Below are 27,887 nucleotides of genomic sequence, written 5' to 3'. Positions count from 1 at the left end.
CATGCGTGGCTTCATCCCCAATCATCCCCAATCCACTTCACTCTATTGCAGAGAAAGTGCAGTGAAAACATTCCTGCTCTGGATTCCAGGGATTTGCTGAGTGCAGGGAGGCGACTCTGGGGGAGGTCCTAACGTTTGCAGGGGAGATCTGTGCAACGTTGCATCTTCAGCTTTCACGGGAAATTATCTGGGCAGATGTAAATCAAGTGGATAATTGATTAAAAGTTGTCACCTTGGGGAAAAAAGAGATGGAAAGGAGCATGCATTGGTTTTATGGAGGGTGTGTGTTGCAGGAAACTACAAACCCAGGTTTCTGGGGAACCACCTCTTGGTGGAACAGGAAGTGAGAGCGTCTGGGAAAAAGGATCTGGGACCGTTTCCAATTTCTGGGGTTCACTTTGCAGGCTGCATTTTGCAGGACGTTCAGTCTCCAGATAGGAGATAAGTCTGCAGAAGAATGCACTTGACTGGGTTTAAGGTGAGGAAAGTGTGTGTGTTGTGTGTGTAGTGGGAGAGTACATGCAAACGAAACGCCCCTTCCGTTTCATGCAATCCAAACTGCAAGCAAAGAAATCGGTTGGTCCCTTGCAATCGTCTACACTGGAGGTAAGAAAATCCGAATTACTCTCCCATTACAATATTTTTCTAGGAGGATATGCACTTTTTGTCTCAGTTCATGAGAATGTGAGATAGTGATTCGGTGATTTTTATCCCTGAAAATGCGATTTGTTATTCTACCATATTTTTTTAAAGGATCAAATTAAACGGTTGTGTAAAAATCAAGTTATGGAAAGAGTATTTTTGTCTTGGCCTTCTTGAGGGAATTGTCATTATTTTAATCTAAGCAGAAATGGCTTTCCTTAATAGCATTTATATTTATATTTAGGACACTTAGGTGAATTGTGGTCTGGAATTTACTCCTGCTGCACTCTTGGTTAAACCTTTCAAGTGCACAGGAGGATAAAAATAAATATTTCCACGGTCATTGAATTGTTCTCTCAAACTATTTTATTTCAATATGATGTAACATAGGGTGGAGGGGAGGATGGAGAGGCTAGAGAAAACAAATTTTAGCAGCTGGTTTCCAGCAGTCTCATTAATTCAAGGTCAGTTGCAGATGAAGTCTGTATTTTTTTGAAATATACCTTTGAAAATAAATTCTGCATTTTATACAACTTAAAAATTGATTGTCTGATTTATGGTGAAATTCCACTGCTTTTTTTTTTTTTTAAAGAGGTTTGAAATAAGTAAGAGAAATTGAAGTTTAAATGTGTTTCCTGGAATTCCTAAATTCCCCCCACTTCCCACACTTGAAGATTCAAGATTAGAATATTTTTGAGGGCATTCTTTCAATGTCATTTATCATATTGGAGTCATGGATCATATAATTACCAACTTTAATACTCATGGAATAGCATTTGCCTTGCATGAAGCCAACGTGGGTTTTATCCCAAATACTCCATATAGTCCCCCAAGCCTGCCAGGACTGATCCCTGAGCACAGAGCCTTGGGCAGCCCCCGGGGGTGTCCCCAAAACAAACAACACACACCAAAAAAGTCCAATGCCATGGTATTGAAAATATAAATTTGTGTTTAAATATGAAAACTTCTATAATCTGGAAAATGGTTATGTCAATGCACTCTCACTTTTGTTATCCTGAAATAATATCTATCCTGTTTGTCAATGTATGTTGTCATCTGAAAATTAAAGTTGGTTTCTTTGATTCTTTTAACACTCATGCAATGTATGTTGACTATGAACTAGATCAATAAAGAGGGGAATGGGGTGGTTACAAAGAAAAATAAATCAAAGTTCTTTCCTTGGAGAGATTTTATAGGAAGATGCTATTTGTAGAGGGCAGATCAGTTTAGCATTTTAGAACTGTTCAAAGAAGATATATATACATATATATGGAATGACCTTACTATAATATTCAAGAAGAATATCTCTCAATGAGTATATATATACTAAAGCATTCTTTTTTTTTGGGGGGGGGGCACACCCGGCGGTGCTTAGGGGTTACTCCTGGCTATCTGCTCAGAAATAGCTCCTGGCAGGCACGGGGGACCATATGGGACACCAGGATTCGAACCAACCACCTTTGGTCCTGAATCGCTTGCAAGGCAAACACCGCTGTGCTATCTCTCTGGCCCCACTAAAGCATTCTTAATGCTTCTTGAACAATTTATCTCATGAAATATAAAAGAGGATTTTTCAGCTCTTAGGCAGTTAGATGCTGTATTGAAAAGTCTGATCAGAATTCCCAATTTCTTCATAAGTGATCAGATTGAATGGGTTTGCAAGATTGTAAAATGAAGCTATAGTAATAATCATTGCTTAATAGATTTTGACCCCGAACTTGTCTCCTCAGTTGTACTAGATTAACTGTGCAGCCTATTAGATGTGGGGAGGGGATTTAAGACAGGGGGAGGAAAAAAAAGCCAATTACCAGTTTTGTCATTGAGGACTTTGAGACACTAAGGGGCAGAAGGGGAATCTGGCATTTCTCAATAATCAACACTGGCATTTGTCTGCAACCCTGTTTTAGACCTGATAGTTTTTTAGAGGTTTCAAATTCACTCTACTGTGACATTTTAGTGACGGACATGTTGTAATGGTAGATAAAAATACAGACTTTAAAAAGTAGAAAGTAGGGCCTGGAGAGATAGCACAGCAGCATTTGCCTTGCAAGCAGCCGATCCAGGACCAAAGGTGGTTGGTTCGAATCCCGGTGTCCCATATGGTCCCCCGTGCCTGCCAGGAGCTATTTCTGAGCAGACAGCCAGGAGTAACCCCTGAGCAACGCTGGGTGTGGCCCAAAAACCAAAAAAAAAAAAAAAAAAAAGTGTAGAAAGTAAATACAAATTAAAGAAGAGACTGACAGAACTTTCAGAGGCAGTGCTCCATCTGCTTTAATGCTCTAGTTTTAGATGTATCAACACATTAGACAGGATAAAGTGAGTTTATTCTGCTGCAGGATATGAGAGAAATATGAAAACACAAATAGAGTAGCAACTTCACAGGAAGATATTTTCTTCTTTCATAAATGTAATTTTTAAAACACAGAATAGCAGTTTTTATTTCTAAAAATAATTCAAAGTCTATGCACAATGATATTAACAACAATGTTTCAATCTTCAGTTAAAAGAAATATCTTTTAATTATATTTATTTTCCTTAATAGTAACAAGAGGACCTGTTCCTATCAGTTACTGAAGTCATAAAACTTTTTAAATTAAAACTGTACCATAATGAGGTAAGTATCATTATTATTTTTAATGGTAAAAATGCATATAAAGTAATAGTTGACAACTATTTTAAGAGTACATTCAGTAGTTTAAGTATATTCACATTGTAGAGCATCTAATCTGAAAATCTTTTTCTTGCAAAAATGGAAATTTTGTTTATTAAACAGCTTCCCAGTTCCCCCGACCCCTGGCCTTAGTATGTTATCATTCGACTGTTTCTATGCATTTTACTATTCTAGTATATGTGTTTTTCTAAGTGGCTTATTTTACAGCATAAAATATCCTCAAGTTGTTATATCCATGTTGTTAGCATGAATCAAAATTTTCATCTTTTTAAAATGGCACATAATATTTCTTAGCATATGTGTGCATTTCATTTATCTCTCTACATGTTGGTGAACATTTGGGTTGTCTCTACCTTTGAGTAATTTGAGTGATATTACTATGAACATAGGCAAAGTACCATACTGTTAGATGAGGGAAAAATACTTTCTATAAAGGTGATTTTCTTTTCTTTAAAATAAGAGCTCTACTCAGGGCTGGAGCAATAGCACCAGAGTTAAGACAGTGGTCTTGCATTTCACTGGCTAGTTCAGTCCTTGCACCACATATAGTTCCCCTGAGCATCGGTAGGGGTATCTTTTGATCACAGAGCCAGGAATAATCTTTGAACATCCCTACCAAATAAAAGAAGTAATTTATTTATCTAGAAAAAGAACAAAGAAAAAGTTGATGTCCAAGTTAGTCAGTCAGTGAGAAAACCAGGCTCAGTATCAAACTCAGGCACCAATTCCTCTCTGGGTCACTACCAAGTCTTAACTGCTCATAACTAAATCCTTTGGCCTCCTAAAAAATCATCTGGCCTCCCACATTGTGCTGTTCACTAAACTCTGCTCATTAATGAATGGGCTCCAAATTGTAATTAAATCAATTTATTTGATCTATGAATGATAAATTAATGATTAAAGGTAGTTGTTACATGGATAATTTACATTTAAAATAAGTCTGGTTGTATTGGTGGTGGGAATGGCCCTGATTCATTGTCACTTTGTACCTTAAATATTACTGTGAAATATTTGTAATTCACTTTGGTCACAATAAAATTTATTAAAAAAATAAATAAAGTTTCTTATTCAAGCCAAGTTTCTTTCTCAAGTCTAATGAGAAAATATCGTACTTCTTCTTGTAGAGCTGATGCATTGAAATACAAATGAAAATCATAGAAAAAACTCAATACTGTAAAGTTGAAATGTTCTGGAACAAATGACAGTATATATAAAATGCTAGAACAAAGCTGAAAATAGATACTGCAGAGAATACCGAAAATATAGTGGCTCGAGTTTGTTGAGAGTGTATTGTGACTCATCACTCTTTCTGTAACTTAAAAAATTAATCTCTTTCTCAGATATCCTATCTACAAAATGGGAGCATATATGGTCTTTTTGTTTTTTTGTTTTTTTGTTTTTTTTGTTTTGGTTTTGGGGCCACACCCAGCGGTGCTCAGGGGTTACTCCTGGCTGTCTGCTCAGAAATAGCTCCTGGCAGGCACGGGGACCATATGGGACACCGGGATTCCAACCAACCACTTTAGGTCCTGGATCGGCTGCTTGCAAGGCAAATGCTGCTGTGCTATCTCTTTGGGCCCGTAGATATGTTTTAATTGATTTTCTGAAGATTTGAAACATGACCAATTTGAGGTATTGTGAACAAAAGGGGGAAGCCATCTAATAACTTATGTTAGTTTTGCAAAGTCCGTAAGGGTTGGAATTCCCTATAACCTGACATTTTTTAGGTACTTGTTAAGCCTATAAATGTATGGGCAAAACACTATCTACTGTGGATATTTTGACCTTCACCTAAATTTCATAGCTTACATTGGCTATCAGTGATTTTCATCTATCTATATTCAATATCTATATAACACACATTTGTACATAACCTGTTAAATTGTTGATAGAAACGATAAATCTCATTATCATAGTAATTTACCTATAGTTAATCTATATCATTATCATCTAAAATTATGTAAATTGGGATTGCTTTATATCAAGTGTGATATCTAAAATTTTAAATGTGTATGAAATCTAGTTCCTGTAAAGAAGTGGTTTTGACATGGGATTCTGTAAACCAGTCTTTCATGTTGATCTATAGAAAAGTCAAATGTTTTCTTACTCAGCATTCCTGTTATCTCTCCACTTTCCTGAGACTAAAACACTTCAAATGGAAGGCTCAAGTATCAAGTAACAGTACAAGTAATATTTGCAGATGTACTTGATTTCTTTTTGATCCATTTCTGGAAATCATTTTGTATAGCACTTCACTGAGCTATAAATGGTTTTCTATTTCAAGATTTTTTCTTAGGGTGCAGTTTAGGGATCCTTAGATCCTTAAAAGTCATGGATGTTCCTTTTAGGAAAAAAGTCATCCCTACTCCTTCTAATAGGTTTCCACTGGATTAGTCATCTCCAAATATCATCATCTTAGTCATATAAAAGCCACAATTAATTGTCAGTTCCAGGGAAAATGTATAAGGCTGGAGGAAATTTTTAGCAAGCATAATACAAACCTATATGCTCTCAGTATAGAAAGAACCATATTATCTGCTTTCATAACACATGGCAGGGCTTTTAAAAGACTTTACATAGGACAGTCATAGAGCATGAGGCTCTCATGTCTTTCATACCTGACACCATAAAGATCTTGTATATTACTCATATATCATTTCCTTTTAAATAAATAGTGATAAATCAAATCCAGCTAATTGAAAATATCTACCTGAAAAATATTAAGAAGATAAATAATGTCTTTGTAGAGAGAGAAATATAAAATGCCAGACCTTGCTATAAAATAAGGGGGTGGAGATACAGGCACTTAATGTCTAATATCCCTCTTATTTGTTGTTTTTTTGTTTTGTTTTGTTTTTGGGTCACCCCTGGTGGTGCTCAGGGTTACTCTTGGCTCAGCACTCAGAAACTGCTCCTGGAAGGCTCAGGAACCACATGGAATGCTGGGAATGGAACTCGGTCCGTCCCAGATAGGCTTTGTGCAAGGCAAACACCCTACTGCTGTGCTATCTCTCCGGCCCCCATATCCCTCTTTTAAATGTTGTCTTTACTATTGGTTCTAACCTGCTTTACTATAATGAAATGGTTTGTGCTTCTTGGCTGCCAGCAAGAAAATTAGATCTTTAATGTAATCAGAATAGAAAGTCTTTCCTTGTATCTTGCAGAGACAAGTGACCCTGCACAGCAGCATATTTATATTCAAATGTGATATTGCAGTAAATGATTGTTCACCAATATATTTTAGCAATTTTATTTTAGAATTATTGTTTCAAAATGTGGTATGGGCAGGATTCAGCCCTCCAAATAACAGGATTTTAACTGATCGTGATATGTAGCTTGATAATTTTCTGTAGAAAAGATGAATCCTATTTTGTTTTTTCATTTATGTTTTTGTTCATTTTGTTTTGAGGCCACATGCACTAGTGCTCAGAGCTTTCTTCTGACTCTACACTCAGTATTTTATCTAAACTCAGAGAAAATTTCTGGCTTTTTGGGAGTGGACCACAGGGGCAGCAGGGATGGAAACTGGATTGGCTGCATGCAAGGTAAGCCCCTTTTCTTGTCTCTAGAAAAAATGAATTTATTTAACCAAGATCCATATCACAATTGATCCGTATTGTTGTCAATTAATAAATAATCTATTCAAAACACTGTTCAATTGAACTCAAACAGAGAAATATCCAGATAAATCAATGACCTTAGTTTAGTTTGCACTTTTATTAGTTATTATGAGTTTTTTTCTGATTTTTCCTATTCCTAAATAAATAATTTTTACTATTAATCAAAATAATTTATCTTGTAAGTTTAAAAACTAATGAGTGTTAGTAAAAACCTTGGAAGAATAGATGAGCCCTTACAGAGGAAAACTGAAAGGAAATTAATTAGCAGGAGAGAATTACATTCACAGAAGTAGGGAAAGTTGCCTGACATTTCTAAAATAACAAGTGAAGAACCATTAATTCTCTGATTATGGGGAAATACCAAAAGTAAAGATCTCTTCCCAGATCACTACATAGCACAAACATAGCATACATACTTTCCCTACTTCTATGAATGTAATCCTCTCCTGCTAATTAATTTCCTTTCAGTTTTTCTCTGTAAGGGCTCATCTATTCTTCCAAGGTTTTTACTAACACTCATTAGTTTTTAAACTTACAAGATAGATTATTTTGTCTTAATAGCAAAAATTATTTATTTAGGAATAGGAAAAATCAGAAAAGAACTCATAATAACTAATAAAAGTACATACTAAGGTCATTGATTTATTTGGATATTTCTCTGTGTTTGAGATCAATTGAACAGTGTTCTGAATGGATCATTTATTAATTGACAACAATATGGATCAATTGTGATATGGATCTTGGTTAAATAAATTCATTTTTTTCTAGGGACAAGAAAGATAGTACACTGAATAAGGGGCTTACCTTGCATGCAGACAACCCAGTTTCCATCCCTGCTCCCCTTGAGGTCCACTCCCAAAAATTTTGAAGAAAAATTACCATTTCTTTGCTCTTGCTGGTCTTCTGAAAATTGTAATGAAGCAAATTCCAGTTTATGCCACTTAAACTTTAAATAAGAGAGGCATCTAAGGGCAAACAGATTTAGGCAGTGTTTTGACTTAGAGTATTAGTTTTTTTTTCTTCTGTCAGTTTTCTTGAAGTCAAGGTTTTTCTTAGTTTATAACTCTTGACTGAATTCCATTCCCACACTTGGCACAACGTTCTTGCCTTTATTATGTTTAAGTCGGGGACACTGCCAGTGAGTTATTTATTGTTACCTCTTAGAAGTTTGGAGAAATTATACAAGGATGATATTTAACATCTAATGATTTTCCCCCAAGGTAAATCATTTCATTTTCTTCAAGAGACTCTTAGGAACAAGGAAGGTCAAAAGTATTTTAAAGCAGAATGTCTTTGAAATATTGTAAAGGGGAGAGTAGAGTTTTGGGTCATCTTTTATTCATCAAATAACTTGGCCACAAAACTAAAAGCAGAAAGGTGACTTGTGTGACCTCTTTATGCTTGAAGATTCATGACTTGTTTTCTTCCCAAGATGAGATTTGTGAGGTGAAGCTAATCTTCTTCTAGGTTCATAGACTGGAAAATATATTGACACCAGGGAGACTGGCAAGAGAACAGGCAAAAAGATGAACATTGAACACAGAAGGCATGCACAGATATTGGGGGCTGGATATGTGACTAGAGAATATTAACCTTCCTGAACATTCCAGTAAAGAAGGATGAAAATTTTAGAGAAAATAAGAAACAATAAAGAAGGGAATTTTGCAAAATTCATCTCCATAGGTGTTGAAAACAGATATTGCAAGTGTGAGCTTTGCATGAAAAGGCTGTGAGGCAAATTTCCTCCCACTGGAGATTTTCGTGTTGCCTAGGAGATAGACAATTAAGTAAAGCAACTTCCTAGCTGTTCAGCCTCTTAAATCAGCTTATCACTTAGCTTGCCACATCCTGGGGCAGTCTTTCTTGGGTTCCTAGAGGAGGTAAGCGGGATCTTTTAAGGGAGGGATGGTTTCAGGGGTACTATCTATTCTTAACTGTGACTTACTTTGCATGTAATTTGGATTTATTATGGCCATGCTTCAGGCATTTCTTACCCATTATACAGTTTAATACAATTAAAAAGTTTTAACTACAATACCATAATTTACCAACTTGTTCAGAGTACAGTTGTTTTAGGTGTTAAATGTCCAAAACCCAATCCCGTCGTGAATGTGACTTTTCCTCCATCAGTGTCTCCAGTTTCCCACCCACCCTTTGACCTAGACTCCCCCTTGCAGGCACAAATTTACATCATATTGTTTTTTACGACAAAAAAAGCAAATGAAATTATAAAAACTTAGATTAATAAGCATTAATTTGTAATAACTCAATGGCAATACTAAAGTCATTGTCTAAGTCTAAGGAATTACTGTGGTTGATGCTAGTAGACTTCTGTGTTACTTTTTAAACTCACTGAACTTGACGTTTTTTAATACAACTTTTTTCTATACAACTTTTCCATCAGCATTATTGTGATCCTTCCCATTAAGTTGACACTACTATGAAAATTTTGAGGTATGGTGTGGCTTGCTTGCAACTGCACAGCCCAAGATCTATAGATAGATCTGGAAGAGGGCCCAGAGCAATGGAAGCAATAAATGTGGTGATTTGGCAGTTTAATAAGGTTAAATTGTGGAGGGTGTTGAGTTGGCAATAGTCTGCTGTTTCTGCTTAAGGCAGAAAGGGGAATCTGCCCACCACTTTCATAGAAGGCCCCAGAGTTTTCAACCCAGACTAGTTTACCTGGGAAGAATCCGTGGCCATCATTTTCTTTTGGAACTTAATAGAGGAGCTGGGTTGTTTTTCTGCTAGGAAAATGGTGGATATGGATGGGAACTGTTGGGTTTGGTAGGGGGTGGAGACTGGAATATTTCAGTTTGAGCCTGTAGTCTGATCACACTTGAGAAGATTCATATCATGAATTCAATCATGAAGCTGGACCATTTCTGTTGGAGACTGTCAAGATTAACTGTGGGCTGCTGTGCCTTCAAGCAGAAAGGGGAATATGTCCACCCCTTCCCCATAATTCCCCAGAATTTTCAACCTGGACCAGACTACCTGGGAAGAGTTGGTGGCTGTCATTTTCTTTTCAGATTTAAGCATAGACACTGATTCTGTTCAACCAGAAGAGTTGTGAGTGCTTGCTTACTCAAAAAAAATAAAGAAAAAACAGAATAGATAGTATTCTTGATTATAAAGATTAATGATCTAGCTTTAAGACAGAATCCTATTTGTAAAGGATCTAGGGGCCCAGTCAACAGTCATAATAACTGAAAACATGGTCTCAGAGCCCTATGGTCCCAATTCCCAAAGCACTAAGGGTAGAGAGCAGTGGTAGGAAAATTCACAGGTAAGGGCATTTTACAAGAGATTCTGGGCATAAAGAGTTTGTCAGGAAAAAAAAAAAAAGAGTTTGTCAGATGGGAAAGGTTTTGTGGGAAAGGCTTGGTGAGTAGAGAAAAAGCACAAGTAACACATGTTGTCCATAGGTACTAGAGGAGGAAAGTTGGTTTTTTTTTTTTTTTTTTTGACTGTTGCAGCACATGCTCCTTTGTGTGCTAGAACAATGTTTCTTAGCTGCATGTTTCATAACCAGGCCATAACTTCACATCATCATCTGTAACTGTCTTTTCTGAGTCTTCTTGAATATCTAGAGAAGAAAAGTCTGTGTTTTGATTCCTTGGAATAATTTATCTCTGAGGGTCTTTATCTAAACATTTATATCATATAATCAGTATGTTTTTTGGCGATCTGTAAAATCTTATAGTGAAATAGCAGAAAATAGTTTAAAAACATTTTTTTGGGTCACACTCGGCAGTGCTCAGGAGTTACTCCTGGCTCTACTATGCTCAGAAATAGCTCCTGGCAGGCTCAGGGGACTATATGGGATGCTGGGATTTGAACAACCATCCTCCTGCATGCAAGGCAAATGCCTTACCTCCATGTTATCTCTCCGGCCCCTAGTTAAAAATGTTTTACTATCTGTGACATCATAAGAAAATGACAGATACTCAGTGTACAATATCAAACTGCTCATTGCTTATCCGTGAGGCAGACATGACTAATCTTTGTTCATGTAGTGTTCCCACATATTCATGAGTTAATTCTTCATGAATAAATATGATAAATACTGTTTGTTTTTTTTTTCCACTCTGACATAACCAATTCTAAGGAAAAAAATTTTCTCCATTAAATAATGTCCTTCTGGGGCTGGAGAGTTAGCACAGTGGTAGGGCATTTGCCTTGCATACAGCCAATTCAGGACAGACCCAGGTTCGATTCTCAGTATCCCATATGGTCTCCCGAGCCTGGCAGGAGCGATTTCTGAGCACAGAGCCAGTAGGAACTTCTGAGCGCCACTGGGTGTGACCCAAAACAAAAATAAATAAATAAATAAATAAATAAAATAATGTCCTTCTATGATATTTTGATTAAAGGAATTTGTAAATAACTCATTAATTAGTCTTAGAAAATTCAAATTATCTGGCCTTGTTTAAAGATATACATTTGAGGCCCGGAGAGATAGTACAGCGGTGTTTGCCTTGCAAGCAGCTGATCCAGGACCTAAGGTGGTTGGTTCGAATCCTGGTGACCCATGTGGTCCCCTGTGCCTACCAGGAGCTATTTCTGAGCAGACAGCCAGGAGTAACCCCTGAGCAGCGCTGGATGTGGCCCAAAAACCAAAAAAAAAAAAAAAGATATACATTAGAGACACTAAAGAATGTTATTGTTTCTTCATAGAGTATCTATTTTCCCATTCTAACTTCTGTTCATATTTAAGAATGTGGGCTAAGCACCTGTGGAAAGAGGAAAAGAGTGGATGGTAGTCTTTGAGTACTGAGGGTCTGGCCACAAAACCAATAACAATAAAAAAATTTTTAAAGAAAATATGTTAGGGGCCGGAAAAATAGCATGGAGGTATGCTTGCAGAAGGTCGGTAGTTCAAATCCTGGCCTCCCATATGGTCCCCTGAGCCTGTCAGGAGTGACTTCTGAGCATAAAGCCATGAGTAACCCTGAGCACTGCCAGGTATGACCCAAAAACCAAAAACCAAAAAAAAAATTTAAATGTCAAATAATTTTCTTCCAAAAGTTAACCTTAATTTTCAGATATTTAAATTTTCTGACAGTGACCTAGCAGTTCACTTCTAGTGAAAATATATATTCACTGGCTGGAGAGATGGTATAGCAGATAATGTACCACATATGATACCATGAGTCCTACTAGCAGTGATCCCTGAATATATGGCCAGGTGTAAACCCGACATTGCCTGAAGTGGTGAAATAAAACAAAGAGTAAGAGATAAAGAGAAAGAGTGGGGGAGCATGAAGGGGGAATGGAGGGAAGGAAGATGAAAAATAAAGAAAGAAGGAAAGCAAGAAAATATATGTTCACATAAACACTTTTTGTTTTGGGGAGGTCACACCCAACAGCGCTCAGGGGTTCCTCCTGGCTCTATGCTCAGAAATCGCCCCTGGCAAGCACGGGGACCATATGGGATGCTGGGATTCAAACCACTGTTCTTCTGCATGCAAGGCAAATGCTTTACCTCCATGCTATCTCACCGGCCCCCCACATAAACACTTGTACATGGTTGCTCGTACAGCATTATTTAAAATATCACAATGTATGATGGTGGGAATGCCCCTGATTCAATGTCACTATGTACCTAAATTATTACTGTGAAAGATTTGTAATCCACTTTGCTCAAAATAAAAATAAAATAAAATATTACAATGTAGAAATAATCAAAATGTCCACCAAGAGTTAGCAAAAAGAAATACATCTATATAGTGGAAGATATTTTGCAAGTTTAAAGAGAATAGGATATGATACATGCAATATTGCATAGATGCTTGAAAATATGCTAAGTGAAAAATGCGCTCAAAACTCATAAATTATATGATCCCATTTTTAGAAAATATACAAACTATGTAGAAAGAAAGTTGATTTGTGGTTTCAAGGTGGTACATAGGGGAGTCACCACCAATGTGAGATGAGTTTTCTTTGGGAATGTCGAAATGTTAAGAATTTGATTTTGGTAGTGGCTGCACAATCCTTGTAAAGATTCTACAAGCCACTGAACATTTCACTTTATGTATGATAAGTGAACCTCATCTTAATAAAGTCATAAACATTATTCCCAGTAAATTAAGTATGAATATTTATACTCTCTCTCTGATACCTTAATTAAAGTGTCCTCTTTTGCCATAACCTTGTAGGATTTACCCTAACACAAAAGGAAGAGACTTAGACTATGCCATCAGATAAGATTCCTGTTCTACCTCTGCTGTGATTAGCTACTTGCAACTGCAGGACCTTTGGAACTGCATTACCTTACACCTAGATGTTTATCTTTAAAAGGAGGAATTTGGCTTCCTTTAATTTTCTGTGTTTATTTGTATGTATAAATAGGGCCATTTTAGAGATGAGGTTTTAACCTCCTAGGGATGTAGTAACTTGCAGAGGAGTTTTCAGAGATTTCAGATTTATAATCCTTATGTCAAGTGTATCTTACTGGGCAAACTATAACTAGAAAAAGACGAAAGTCAAATTAACTTGAGCATGTTTGAACATTAGGTTGGGTTTCGGAAGATCTTAAACTTACTAGGTTCACAGCTTCCTTTTTAGGAAAAAATAGATTACTCAGACCCTCCACGCCCAAATCTACCTTCTGTAAGCTAACCAGAAATTACTAAGCTTCATTATTCCAGTTTCTACCCACCCCAAAAACCAGACCATTCTTTTCTGGGGAGGGATAGGGATAGGGGGCGGAGGGAAGGCTGTTCTGTACATTATAGAATGTAGATTATTTAGTAGCAGTTCTAACATTAGCCCACTGGACTGCAAGTGTTTCCTCTCTCATCTCCAAAATCAATGCCACGGTCCCAAAGAACACAATTGCCAATGGAAAATTTTTGGTGTAAAATATACTAGAATAGCTATTAAAAACAAAAAATGTGCTCTCTCTCAAAGAACTAAGAAGTCAGCATATGTACAAATACTAGTATTTTGGAATATCTGTCTTTTCAGGTAATTAGAAGAAAAAGATGAATTTGTGTAATTTTGGTTTGGTTTGGTTTGGACCCACACCTGACTATGCTCAGGAATCTATCCTGGTGGGAGTGACTTGGGGTGGGACCATTTGGGATGCCAGGGATCAAACCCAGTTGGCTCTATGCAAGCCGAGCACCTTGGCTGCTATACAATATTATATCTAAGACCCCATGAGGAAAAAGATTTTTATTCATTTTGCTGACATTTATTATGTTCATTTTAATCAGTTGTCATCATAGATAGGAGAAGAGCAGATAGGGAATAGACTAAAGGCTGTCAAGTCCTTTTTCTCTCTTATTTTTTTATTTGTTTGTTTGTTTGGCTTTTGGGTTTGTTTTGTTTGTTTGTTTGGTTTTGGTTTTGGTGTTTGGTTTTTGGTTTTTGGTGACCCGGCAGCGCTCAGGGATTACTCCTGGCTCTACATTCAGAAATCACTCCTGGCCTGCTCGGGGACCATATGGGAAGCCGGGATTCGAAACACTGTCCTTCTGCATGCAAGGCAAATGCCTTACCTTCATGCTATCTCTCCGGCCCCTGTTTCTTGTTTTTTAATTGGAGGTATATACCTAGCAATGCTCAGGGCTTACTCCTGGCTCTGCATTCATGATTACTCCTGGCAGTATTTGAAGCTATATGAGATGCTGGAGGAGTGAACCTGGGCCAACTTGTGTAAGGCAAATAAATGCCCTACCCACTGTACTAGTTCTCTGGCCCTTCAAGTCCTTTTTTGAATGAGGCAATTTGGTAGTAAATATATGAAGATATAATGTTTTAAAGAAAACCTGAACAGGATGGTTTAGAAGAGAAGACAAGTGAATTGGGAGGTGCCTAAATTTACTTCATGCTACTTACCAAGTAAGATGTGATTCCCCAGATTTCTTTAACTTCTGGTTCAAAGATATGAATTAAATAATAAATAAAGCTATAACTTTATAGCCAGATAGATGGTAAGAAAGAACTATTATTTCCTATCCTGAAGTTGTTTCTAATGGACTCACATTAGAATTCCAGATTTCGGGCCCGGAGAGATAGCACAGCGGCGTTTGCCTTGCAAGCAGCCGACCCAGGACCTAAGGTGATTGGTTCGAATTCCGGCATCCCATTTGGTCCCCCCCCCCCCCCCCGTGCCTGCCAGGAGCTATTTCTGAGCAGATAGCCAGGAGTTATCCCTGAGCACCGCCGGGTGTGGCCCAAAACAAAAACAAAAACAAGAATTCCAGATTTCTCTAAATGGGAGAAATTGGCCCCAGAGTATAGTAAGGAGAAAGCAAGAATTTGAGTGGAGGAAAAGAAACACAAATATGAAGGTATGGGGGCCAGGAGCCAAGTGGTCTCAGGTGCATTGGTGGTGTTAAAAAGAAAAGGTCAGAACTAAATATCCAAGCCAAAATCAACAATGGAATCAAGAGACCCAAATTTTAACAATCTTAACGTAAAATGGGTCTGTTATGCTAGCGGGCTAGGGGGCAGGGGGAGGTGGTGTTATGGGATGCACTCTGGGAAATTGGTGTAGGGATGTCGACACTGGTGGTGGGATTGGCTCTGATTCATTGTATGTCTGAAACTCAACTATGAAGGACTTTTTAAATCACAATGGTTTCAATTAAATTAAATTAAAAAATAGAGATTAAATAAAAAGAATTCCAGATTTCTATTTATTTCATTATACTGCATCCTATAAGATTCTTTTTGTTTGTTTGTTTGTTTGTTTTTGAGTCACCCGGCTGCACTCAGAGGTTTATTTGTTTGTTTTTGGGTCACACCCGGCAGCACTCAGAGGTTACTCTTGGTTTTGCAATCAGAAATCGCTCTTGGAAAGCTCAGAGGGCCATATGGGATACTGGTATTCAAACTACTGTCCGTCCTGGGTCTGCTGTGTGCAAGGCAATTGCCCTACTGCTGTTTTATCTCTCTGGCCCCTCCTATAAGATTCTTACTTTTATTTTCATACTTGAAAACCAGTCCCTCTCTGAAGATTTCATGCTTGCTCTTCAATGCAAACTAAAATTTATATATATTTTACTATGTCATGCTATTTAATAAAACTACATAAAATATTAATTACATTGTATTTCAAAGGATATGAATTATTTTTATATCATCCCTAACATCTTTTATACATATTAGATTAGGGGTTTGAAACTATCCAAAAGATGAAATTTGTATGATGAGCATGGATATAAACTTCCACTTAAATAGAGATTAAAGTGGGGCCAAAGAGATAGTACACTGGGAAGGGTGTTTGACTTGCACACAACAGACCCTGATTTGATTCCCCAATATCCCATATAGTCTTTTTACCCCAGTATGAGTAATACCTGAGTGTGAAGTCAGGAGAAACCCCTAAGCACCACCAAGTGTGGCAAAATAAATAAGAAAATAAATACAAATACTCTATTTGTATTTGTATAATGAATTTGTATATGAGTATAATGAAACATTTTTTGTTTATTTGTTTTTGGTTTGTGGCCCACATCTGGTGATGCTCGGGGTTACTCCTGGCCATGCACTCAGAAATCGCTCCTGGCTTGGGGGACCATATGGGACACCAGAGATCAAACCTCGGTCCATCCTAGGTTATCGCAAACAAAGCAAATGCACTACGGCTTATGCCACCGCTCCGGCCCCCCAAAGTGAAACATTATTAAATGTCTGATTATATATATATATATATATATATATATATATATATATATATCTGTGTGTGTATAGTAGATGATAGCAATAAATTGAGTGCCTTTTTCTAGACTATAAGCTATCAATATTTGCTTGTTTAAATTTTACAATATCCTATTTTCTACTAAACCATAGAAAATCAAATCAAAGCTTTTAGGGTATACACTGGTACCATTCTCTGGTGTTTATTTAGTTCTTTTATCCACCTATTTTTATGTAGAACTAAAAATATGTCTTATGCTACCTACTGTTAATTCAGATGAGAAAGATTTTGAAGGCCTTTAAATCAATATTATTAATTCTTAATGTTTGATTTTGGTTGGCTACATTATCATATTATGTATTCTTCCAATAAAAGTTCATGTAATGAAAACATTGAACTCTAACGCCTTAAATTACTGTCCTTAAAAAATAATCATGGTAAAACTGAGGTTTCTTCAAAAATAATTTGTTTTATTAATGTCTTACGAGTGAGGCTATGATATAAAGGAAAAACAAGATTGCTCTTCTTTACAGAAGAGCAGGTTGCAGAGAAGTCCAGGAAGGACAGCATATCCTTGAAAGCTGGCTAAAAGGTCTCTACAAAGTTATTCAGCTTTTCTGTTCTCTAGGTGTTTGAGAAAAAAATCCTTATGAATCAGCACTTTTTTCCTTACACATAATTAAGCCTGTATTCCTCCTCCCCTGGAGTTCTCCATTCCCTGTTCTTGTAAACTTCATAAGATGTTAAAGACACTGGCTGTTTAGTGTATCTGTGTCCTTGCTGAACTAGGGGGAAAATAGGCGGAAAAGCCATTTCTACAGTTATAAAGTTTATCTCAAAATGCTAAACATGTGAGATGATGTGAATATGATTTTTCACTTTACCTCAACCATGACCCAGTCTCTTTAATTAAAAAAAAAAAATAAAAAGGCTATGTATCATTTGGTAGGCAAAGGATTTTATTTGGAATCAGATCTGTTGAGTGGAAAGATTTGGACTGTGGTTTAGGTTTGCTTGTGGCCTAGATGCAACACCCAACATTAAACGAAAGGTATAGCAAAGGTATCACAAAGAGTGGTGAGTGCATTTAGAGAAATAACTGCACTAACAACTATCATGACAGTATTAATGAGTGAGAGGTAGGATGCCTGTCCCAAATAACAGGCAGAGAGCGGGGGAGGAGAAAGATGGGGGACATTGATGGTAGGAATGATGCACTGGTGAATGGAGGTGTTCTTTTTATGACTGAAACCCAACTATAATCATGTTTGTGATCATGGTGCTTAAATAAAGACATTATTTTGCAAAAAAAAAAAACATGAGTATAGTGAAGACAACCAAAAATATAAATAAATAAATAAATAAATAAATAAATAAATAAATAAATAAATAAATAAATAAATGGTATGATTAATAGCTCTGACATAAGGCCACACAGGCCACTTTTCCACAAGATGGAGAAAACCAAAAGCTAACTAGAAGTAGCAAAACAGACTGTGACCGTGGCCCTGTACCATAGCTGTGAGTTAGCTTTCTCATATTGGAAGTAGCCTTCTGCCTTTATTATATTTGTCTGTATTAAGGAATAGATGAAATTATGCGTTATATAACCTAAGAAGAGAAATTATACCAAAGAGTCGTAAGAGGATAGACTATTGATCAGTTGTAATCTTCAATAATAATCTTATTTTGTTTGGTTCTAAGAGATCTACTTCTTTTCTCAAAATATTTTTTGACGATTTTTTTTTTTAGTTATTTAGTTTTTGTTTTGTTTGTTTGGAGGGTGGAATTTTGGTTTTGTTTTTTAGCCCACACCTGGCAGTTCTCAGGGCTTACTTCTGGCTCTGTGTTCAGAGATCACTCCTGAAAGAACCTGGGGGAGCAAACAGGATGCAAAACTATATAAACCCAGGTCAACTCTATGAGGAAAGCACCCTACCTGCTATAAGATGACTCCAGCCCATGTTTTGCTATTCTTTGTTTGTTTGTTTTTGGGCTACACCAGCTATGCTCAGGGATTACTCCTGGCTCTGCACTCAGGGATCATTCTTGGTGTGTTTTGAGGGCTATATGAGATGCCACGAATCAAACCATGGCTGGTTGTGTGCACTCTACCCAGCCCTATCTTGATATTCTTTTAGAATTTGATTCATCATTATTAATTTTCAGTTTATAGAATCTCAGGTTTATGCTTTATACTTTCTATGTGCATATAATCTGCAATGCTAGAGCCATCCTGTGCCTATCACTCCTCTCCTCAAGACAGAGAATTAATTCCATTGTTTTATTTTTAGCCAGTTTGTTTGCTTTACTTCTTTATGTTCCACATGAATGAAGCCATCTGTTATTGTCCTTTACTTCCTAAAATATTGCCACTTCAAGTTCCATCTATCTTGTCCAAATGACACAATTTCATGTTCTTTAAATAATAGAATCATGTTTTACTTAGTGTATATGAGATCTTCATCCAGCATTTACAATGGTTTCATATTTGGACTCTTGTAAATAATACTGCCATAAACATGTATGAGTGTGCCACTACCTTTAAAATTCATGTTTTCATAGTCTTCAAATAAATCCTGGGATTGGTATCACTGGCTTTTGTGAAATTTCCATTATTTATCATTTATTTATTTTTGGTTTTGGGGGCTACACCTGGTGGCACTCAGGGGTTACCCCTGGCTCTAGTCTAACATTTCTAGCAACCGATTTTTCCCTTCCCATTCTTGATAACATTTGTTGTTTCTAATACTTTTGATAGAGGTCTTTTTTACAAATGTAAGGTAATAATTCATTGTGGCTTAGATTTATTTTTTTTTAACTATAAGGAACCACTAACCACTTCTACCAGGGTGAAGGGATCATATGCTAGGGAATGAATCTGGGTCGGCCACATGCAAGGCAAGCTCTGTACTATCTCTTTGTGCCAAGAGAATGCGAAAATACTTGTATTTTATTTCTGTTTCTACTTTAGGTGTTGTCATATCTGCAAACTTCCTGGAAGAGTGATGGGGATTCAGGTGCTTCGTTTCTCTTTGGTTGTCATCCTTGTATTACTCCTGGTCGCCGGAGCTTTGACCACTTTGCTTCCTAATATCAAAGAGGACAAGATACTTACTTTGCGTAGGGAAATCAAACCCCAGGGCAAGTCCACCCTGGATTCCTTCACTCTCATTATGCAGACTTATAACAGAACTGATCTCTTATTGAGACTTTTAAATCATTATCAAGCGGTACCACATCTGCACAAAGTGATTGTGGTATGGAACAATATTGGGGAGAAGAGTCCAGATGAATTATGGAATTCTCTAGGGCCTCACCCTATTCCTGTGATCTTCAAACTACAGAGAGTCAACAGGATGAGAAATAGACTCCAGGCCTTTCCAGAACTGGAAACCAAAGGTGAGTTGTCATCTTGGTTTTTTTCTGTGACTGGCGGGCAACTAACCAGAGCTGCACGGGAGTAGAGAACTGTGGGGGCCCTGGCCTTCTTGTGCCATAAGTGATGGAAGGAAATAGAGAAATTTATTTTTAAGAAAATAACATTGAGGGGCCAGAGCGGTAGCACAGTGGCAAGGTGTTGCCTTGCATGCAGACAATCCAGGATGGATGGTGGTTTGAATCCCGGCATCCCATATGGTCCCACGAGCCTGCCAGGAGCTACTTCTAAGCTCAGAGCCAGGAGTAACCCCTGAGCACTGCTGGGTGTCATTCAAGAGTAAAAAGAAAAAAAACAAGGAAAAGAAAATACATTGAAAATCTTGGGCCCGGAGAGATAGCACAGCGGCGTTTGCCTTGCAAGCAGCCAATCCAAGACCAAAGGTGGTTGGTTCGAATCCCGGTGTCCCATATGGTCCCCCGTGCCTGCCAGGAGCTATTTCTGAGCAGATAGCCAGGAGTAACCCCTGAGCACCACTGGGTGTGGCCCAAAAACCAAAAAAAAAAAAAAAAAAAGAAAATCTTAAGGCAGGTTTCAAAATGTTAAAAAAGTTTCCAGGGAGGGCCCGGAGAGATAGCACAGCGGCGTTTGCCTTGCAAGCAGCCGATCCAGGACCAAAGGTGGTTGGTTCAAATTCCGGTGTCCCATATGGTCCCCCGTGCCTGCCAGGAGCTATTTCTGAGCAGACAGCCAGGAGTGACCCCTGAGCATCGCCGGGTGTGGCCCAAAAACCAAAAAAAAAAAAGTTTCCAGGGAAAGGGTAAGGAAATCACATCTTATAACAATGTTGGGAAGGTTAACATTGTGAAAGAAGCTATACCATATAACATATTGCAGCATCCAAGATTGAAAATGTGGGAGCGCTAGTGCAGTGGAGGGGGTTTGCCTTGCATGCAGCTGACCCAGGACAGACCTGGGTTCGATCCCCGACTTTCCATATGGTTCCCAAGCCAGGAGCAATTTCTGAGTGCATAGCCAGGGGTAACCACTGAGTGTCACCAGGTGTGGCCCACAAACCAAATAGAAAATGCCATATATCTTATATTTAATGTATTTTTGTTACCTCCTCTTTATTCAGACATGCATAGCAGTTTTACAAAGTTTTAATTGGCTTAAAAGAATCAGTATCATTTATTAAAGATTAACTATCTTCTAAGATGATAGATGAGAAATTATAAGTTTCTCTTCAGACAGCTACAATTCAAATAACTTTTTTTTTTGGCTAGATACATCTCTCTAGTAATAAATCTTGTTTATTAATTTGGTCTGGAACTTTTTAATGTTTTATATAGACTCATTGTATATTTACCAGTTTTGTTTTATTTCAAAAATGTTCTATTAAAGTACTTTTTTCTTTCATTTCAGCGGTATTAATGGTAGATGATGACACATTAATTAGTGCCCAAGACCTTGTTTTTGCTTTCTCCGTTTGGCAGGTATTTGTTGCTTATTCTTTATGAAATCTTAATATAAAGCCTTTCCCACATGTTTAATGAGAACAACTTAATTTTATGAGGGATTCAGTCAAAATAATGTAGAAAGTATGTAAAAGATAGATGAACATGTAAGATGGTTATGAAGTTATCATTTATACATGCCTAAATAAGTATGTGTAAGTACTCAGTTAAGCTCACCTAAAAAGGTATCTTTATACATGTTTGATTCATGTTTACTATGCTGGAGAGATGAGTGAAAATTTCTTTCAAAAAAAATAATTGGAGGGGCCGGAGAGATAGCACAGTGGTAGGGTGTTTACCTTGTACACAGCCAATACAGGACAGATGGTGCAATTCCTGGCATCCCATATAGTCCTCCGAGCTTGCCAGGGGTGATTTCTGAGCACAGGGCAAAAAGTAACCCCTGACTGCCACCGGGTGTGACCGAACCCACCCTCAAATCAATTGGAAATAACTTTACATAGCAAAGATTAGAATCCAAACCTATCTTCCACATAACAATAACCACGTGTCTCAAGTGAAAAGTATAATATATATATATATACTATATAATATGTTTATGTCAACATTTATATAACTTCCCTTAAAAGAAAGCATCTATTGGCCTAGAGAGATAGTGCAGCAGATAGGTTGCTTGCGTTATTTGTATGCAACTGATCTGGGTTTGTTCCCTAGCATCCATAAGGGTCCTGAACCTGCCAGGAGTGAATGAAAAGGAATGAACAATACAGAGGCATTTGCTATATTCATAAAATTTAAGCCTACTTTTGAGGACATTGGTTAGCAATTAATGTTACTAATCTGCCCATCCATGTGTGATTTTGGTAGAGAAAAATGGTATTTTCACACAAAGTATACCATTATGGCAGTATTTTAAATTTTTTATCCCCTAAATTTTAGATGAGATAACCTGGCATAAATTGTTCACTTTCCTATTAAATAGCTCTACCATATGGAATATGTATTGATAGTAACTAAGTTTTACCCAAAGACAGTAAAAACCGGGGCCAGGAGAGCCAGGAAACTACCCAAAGGTGGGAATGGGGTTGGGGGAGTTAGGACAGAGAAGGAACCATTATGACAATAATAGTTGAAAATGATCGCTCTTGACAAGAAAAGAGGTAAAATGATATGTATGGTACCCTCTCAGTATCAGTATTGCAAACTACAGTGCCTAAAAGGAAAAAAGAGAGAGACAAAGACAGAATAAGATAGAGAAACAGAGAAGAAAAATATCTGCCATAGAGGCAGGCTTTGGAGGAGATGGAAGAAACTGGGGATAGGGTTGGGTAGTGGAACGGTCTATGACTAAAACTCAATCATGAATAACTTTGTAATTGTATATCTCATGGTGATTCAATTAAAATTGACTAATTAAATTAAGATGAAAAAGTAATCTTAGCTGAATTATTTATTTATTTTTTGAATGAATTGTTTTAATTGAACTACAATTACCAGAAATCAGAACAGCATACAAATATTCTGAAGCCCTGTCAAGTAATTAAACACTGTGTGAATAAATCAAAGGCTTAATTTGCACTCTAGTAACTTTTCTTAATTAGCTACTTAGGATGTAACAGCCTTAGGTGTTAATAGGAAGAGGTTGTAGTAGTCTCAGTGTTTAAATCATACAAAGCATGTACTCGATCTATTGAGCGATCTTTCTGGCTCTTTACCAGTGAATTTAAAGTAGTATATACTCATGTTGGCTTTTAGTGATATGTACTTAAAACATAATGTATAATGCAGTGTTAATCGTAATTTAAAAAATATATACAGGGACTAAAGATATAGTACAGTGGGTAAGGTGCTTGCCTTACACATGATCAATGTAGGTATGATCCCCAACATTTCATATGGTACCCCAAACACCACTGAAGGGCTTTCAGAATGCAAAGCCAGGAGTAATCCCAGAGCACAGTCAGGTGTGACCCCAAAACCAAATTGATAGAGATAGATAGATAGATAGATAGATAGATAGATAGATAGATAGATAGATAGATGATAGATAGATAGATAGATAGAAAGAAATTGATAGAGATAGATAGACAGACAGCATTGTCAAAAATCAATTGATAACTTTAAAGAATGTTGAAATCAATAAGGAAAAGGTAGTATCTTTATTTTATATGAAATATAAATTATAAAACTAATTTAATATAAATCAATAAAATATAAGTAATTATGTACTTAAGTGACTAAAATATGTTTCCAAAATAATTACTTTATGTCTTTTTTGTTCTATAATAAATAGCATTTATACACTTCTTTTCTTATTTGAAACTTTGAGGTACTGCACTATGAAGACTAGAATTTATAAATATCAGATACTCTTAAATAGATGCATACTGTGAGTCTAAAACTTATGGTTTTGGAGAGTCTTAACTTGTGATGGAACTTGACTTATAAATTTATGCAGTTGCAAAAAGTCACATGAAAAACATATATAATCTGTAATTAGGTGCATCTTTAATTGTCCTTTGTGCTTCTCCCTTTTCCAGCAATTTCCTGATCAAATTGTAGGATTTGTTCCTCGAAAGCATGTCTCTACTTCATCAGGCATCTACAGTTATGGAGGTTTCGAATTGCAAACACCAGGATTTGGAAATGGTGACCAGTATTCCATGGTGTTGATTGGAGCATCGTTTTTCAATAGTAGATACCTTGAACTCTTTCAGAGACAACCTGCTGCCGTCCATGCTTTAATAGATGAAACACAAAACTGTGATGATATTGCCATGAATTTTATCGTTGCCAAGCATACAGGAAAAACTTCTGGGATATTTGTGAAGCCTGTAAACATGGGCAACTTAGAAAAAGAAACCAACGGCGGCTATTCTGGAATGTGGCACCGAGCTGAACACTTTCTGCAGAGGTCTTACTGTATAAATAAGCTTGCTAGTATCTATGCTAGCATGCCCTTAAAATATTCCAACATTATGATTTCTCAGTTTGGTTTTCCATATGCCAACCACAAAAGTAAAATGTAAAAGTAAAACAAATAAGCAAAAACAAGCATCAAAACTGCTTAGTATTTGAAGGAGCTTCTCCAGAGTGTCTGGTGTTTTGCATTTTTCAAGTGTCATCTTGAGTTTTCATCATCTCCTGAAGTCTCTACAAAGAAACTAGTCTGCAGCACTTCTAGGATATAAAATTCACCAGGAACTTGAAAAAAATCAAGGAGACTGGCATTATCTAGATAAGTCTTCCTATGAGCCATTTCATCCACAAATAAAACACCTTCATCAGAAATTTTATTGTTTACATTCTAAATAAGACTATTGTAAAAGTTCTTGAACTTCTGGCATTTGCCTTAAGGACCTATAGCAAGCTGTTCCCAGAACCAGAAACTGCAGAATATCCAGCCTTTCCCTTAAAGGATGATCTTATTTGAAGCTTAAAGTACATCATAAAGCAAAAGCTTATAGTGTAGTGAAAAGCTGTCTGAGAAGGGAAGAGTCTCAACCCTATGTGAAAACAAGTGTACAATTTGTGGCTACTTATCCTCCTTTTTAATCTTTTCTTCCCAGGACTAACTGAGCCCAGCATGGCTTTGATGCATCCATCTGTACTTTTATTTTTACTGATTAATCTGTTATGACTAGGAGGTTAATATTAATAGCTGAAAGATATCCAGTTGTTTGCCTGGTTTTTGTGAACATTTACTGCATGGATCTAAAAAATTGAGCCACTGTTCTTCATATGCAACTTACATGCAGCAAAGAGTAAATGTGTTATCTAGATTCAGAAAACATTTTTGTCATTGAATCTGAATTTAAGATTGTACATTAATTGTTATATTTTGCCTAAGGTATGCATTGTTTTAAAACAAAATAACTTCTGAAAGAATGATTACATAGGAATCATCAGAGGTGTAAACAAACTCTTAGTTGAAAGATCTTTATTTTTAAGATATTTATTTTTAAGACTTAAGTTTTTATCTATATAGAGATGTATGTATCATACATGCACAATCCCTTGTAGTCATTATTTTTTAAGATCCAAGACATTATTCTTCATGATGAATTTTTGGTTATATACATAGAGAAAAAAATTAACAGGTAAGCTATGGTAGAAAAATTCCATAAGCTTTGTGTACCACTAAGAAATGTTATAATGTACATCTGAAGACTTGAGGGACAAAGTAATTGTACATGGGTTCTGTTTTATTTCTTCTTAATGTTCCTTGACTGTATGTTCAAAATTAAGGTGTCAGCAATGGGATTTCTTCTGAGAACTCTGTTATTGGTGATTGTCCTTCCATAGTAACTTTACCTTGTCCTCTTTCTTTGCATCATCGTTCTCATAATTAAAAATAAAAAAAAGAAAAATTTCATAAGAAGTTTATCAGTTTATCATTAAGTTGCCCACCACAGGTAAATTAGTACCCGTATGCCATACAGTATCTATGCTTGGTTTTCATCCATTATTGGTGCAATGAATACTTTATTAGGCCTCTGTCCACTATTTTCCTTATCCTCCAAACCTCCTCCTCCCCTAATGCCTTTATATTCTCAAAATTGCAAAGTTGTAAAAATATTAAACAATATTTTGTTCCGACAATGAGGTCTCTCTCTGTACAGTTCAATGTGTGTTTTCTTTCCATTAGTGTGTATATATGTTGTAAAGGACAATAAAACAAAACCTCACTAAAAACCTTTAACATTCATCTGCTTTGTCTAACCTACATAGTGATAATATTTTTGCCTCTTGGAATTCCACTAGTAGATGAATAAAATAAACTTTATTATTTAAATATTCTCTGATTATAAAGATTCATTTTTGTGAAATTTTTACAAATCAAAAAATATTCTAATGTATTGCTCACATTAAGAGACATTAGCAAGGGGCCGGGCGGTGGCGCTGGAGGTAAGGTGCCTGCCTTGCCTGCGCTAGCCTAGGATGGACCGCGGTTCGATCCCCCGGCGTCCCATATGGTCCCCCAAGAAGCCAGGAGCAACTTCTGAGCGCATAGCCAGGAGTAACCCCTGAGCGTCACAGGGTGTGGCCCAAAAACCAAAAAAAAAAAAAAAGAGACATTAGCAGGGCCAGCGGTAAGGCATTTGCCAACCTGGGATGGGCCAATCTGGGATGGGCCTGGGTTTGATTCCTGGCATCCCATATGGTCCCCTGAGACTGCCAGGAGTGATTTCTGAGTGCAGAGCCAGGAGTAACCCACGAGCACAGCCTGGTGTGGCCCAAAAACTAAAAGAAAAAGAAAAAAAAAAGGAGAGACATTAATTCTATTTTCTGTGAAAAATTTTTCATTGGAAAAGTATTCTCAAATTTTATTTCCTATATTTTCTTCAAGATTTTCATGCATCAAATAACTTAATTATTAAGGCCAGTGAGATAACACAGTGGGTAGGGGATTTGTCTTGTAGGTGTCCAACCTGGATTTGATCCCCTACATCCCAAACTGTCCCCTGAGCCTGCCAAGAGTGATTTCTGAGTGCAGAGCGAGGAGTAACCCTGAGCACCACTAGGTTTGGACCAATAACCTCCTAAGTAAGTTAGTCACATGTTTTACAGACATTACAGAGCAAATATGAAATTCAAGTAGTCTCATTCTTTTTGTAGCTAGACTTTTACCAAAACTCTTACTCTGCCAAATATTATGACTCTGAAGAAGAGTTATACTTAGGCTTGAACCTGCAAAAAGTCAGAGAGATAGTAAAGCAGAAAAGACACATTCCTAGTACTTATTGCCAACACCACTTTTTCCCCCAGGCATTGAGCCTGATGCACCCTTTGGAAGGCATAGCAATCCAGGATGGCCAGTACCCAGCACCCCGAAGCCAAACATTACATCCTCTGGCCCTTGCCAAGTATAGGGTTTATTTTTTTTCTTCATAAAAATTTTATTGAAGACAAAGATGCAAAGAAAGGACAAGATGAAGTTACAGTGGGAAGGCAATCACCCATAAACAGAATTCTCAAAGAAATCCTCTTGCTGACACCTTAATTTTGAATTTTCAGCCAAAAAACATTAAGAAAAATTAAAAAAAAATACATGCACATTTACTTTGTCCCTATAGCCCCCAGATTGTAGTACATTATAACATTTCTTAGCAGTACACAAAGCAACCCAACACCACAAAATTTATGCAACTCTTTTAACATTAAAGGCTATAGTATTGTTGACACAGTTGATCATAATACAGTATTTCATTAAGGATGAGTCAAAGGAGCACAGCAAAGACTGTGTTAGTGTGGAAATTTTTTGCTTAGGCCCAGCAAAATATAGAGATATGGAAAGGAAAAGCCTTGGCCTAAATACAAGGATACCTTACCCCTGAAGCTTTCTGGCATAAGACCAACTCTAGGCTCCAGGCATACAAGGTGTCCAACTCAAGTCATTGTATGTAGTGCCAATACACTTTTATTTTTCACACAGTCACTG

The 27,887-nt window shown here is 36.9% G+C and overlaps 1 protein-coding gene across 2 annotated transcripts; it reads left to right on the top strand.

The window, feature by feature from the left end:
* The first annotated feature begins 157 nt into the window (after positions 1-157).
* Positions 158-24,572, top strand: EXTL2 (exostosin like glycosyltransferase 2). 2 transcript variants are annotated; one of them, XM_049765772.1, is made up of 5 exons: positions 158-478; positions 3,185-3,256; positions 19,563-19,990; positions 21,393-21,463; positions 23,986-24,572. In XM_049765772.1, exons 2-5 carry the CDS (start codon positions 3,252-3,254, stop codon positions 24,472-24,474), a joined length of 993 nt encoding a protein of 330 aa, XP_049621729.1. In that variant the 5' UTR covers positions 158-478; positions 3,185-3,251; the 3' UTR covers positions 24,475-24,572. The 2 variants fall into 2 exon arrangements, with proteins under 2 accessions (XP_049621729.1, XP_049621730.1); XM_049765773.1 differs by lacking the exon at positions 158-478 and adding an exon at positions 547-606.
* Positions 24,573-27,887: the final 3,315 nt, after the last annotated feature.

This window comes from Suncus etruscus, chromosome 19 (genome assembly GCF_024139225.1).
Source record: "Suncus etruscus isolate mSunEtr1 chromosome 19, mSunEtr1.pri.cur, whole genome shotgun sequence".
NCBI classification, from domain to species: Eukaryota; Metazoa; Chordata; class Mammalia; order Eulipotyphla; family Soricidae; genus Suncus; species Suncus etruscus.
Note: the sequence above shows the minus strand (reverse complement) of the source record. Positions and strands in the feature narration are given on the sequence as shown.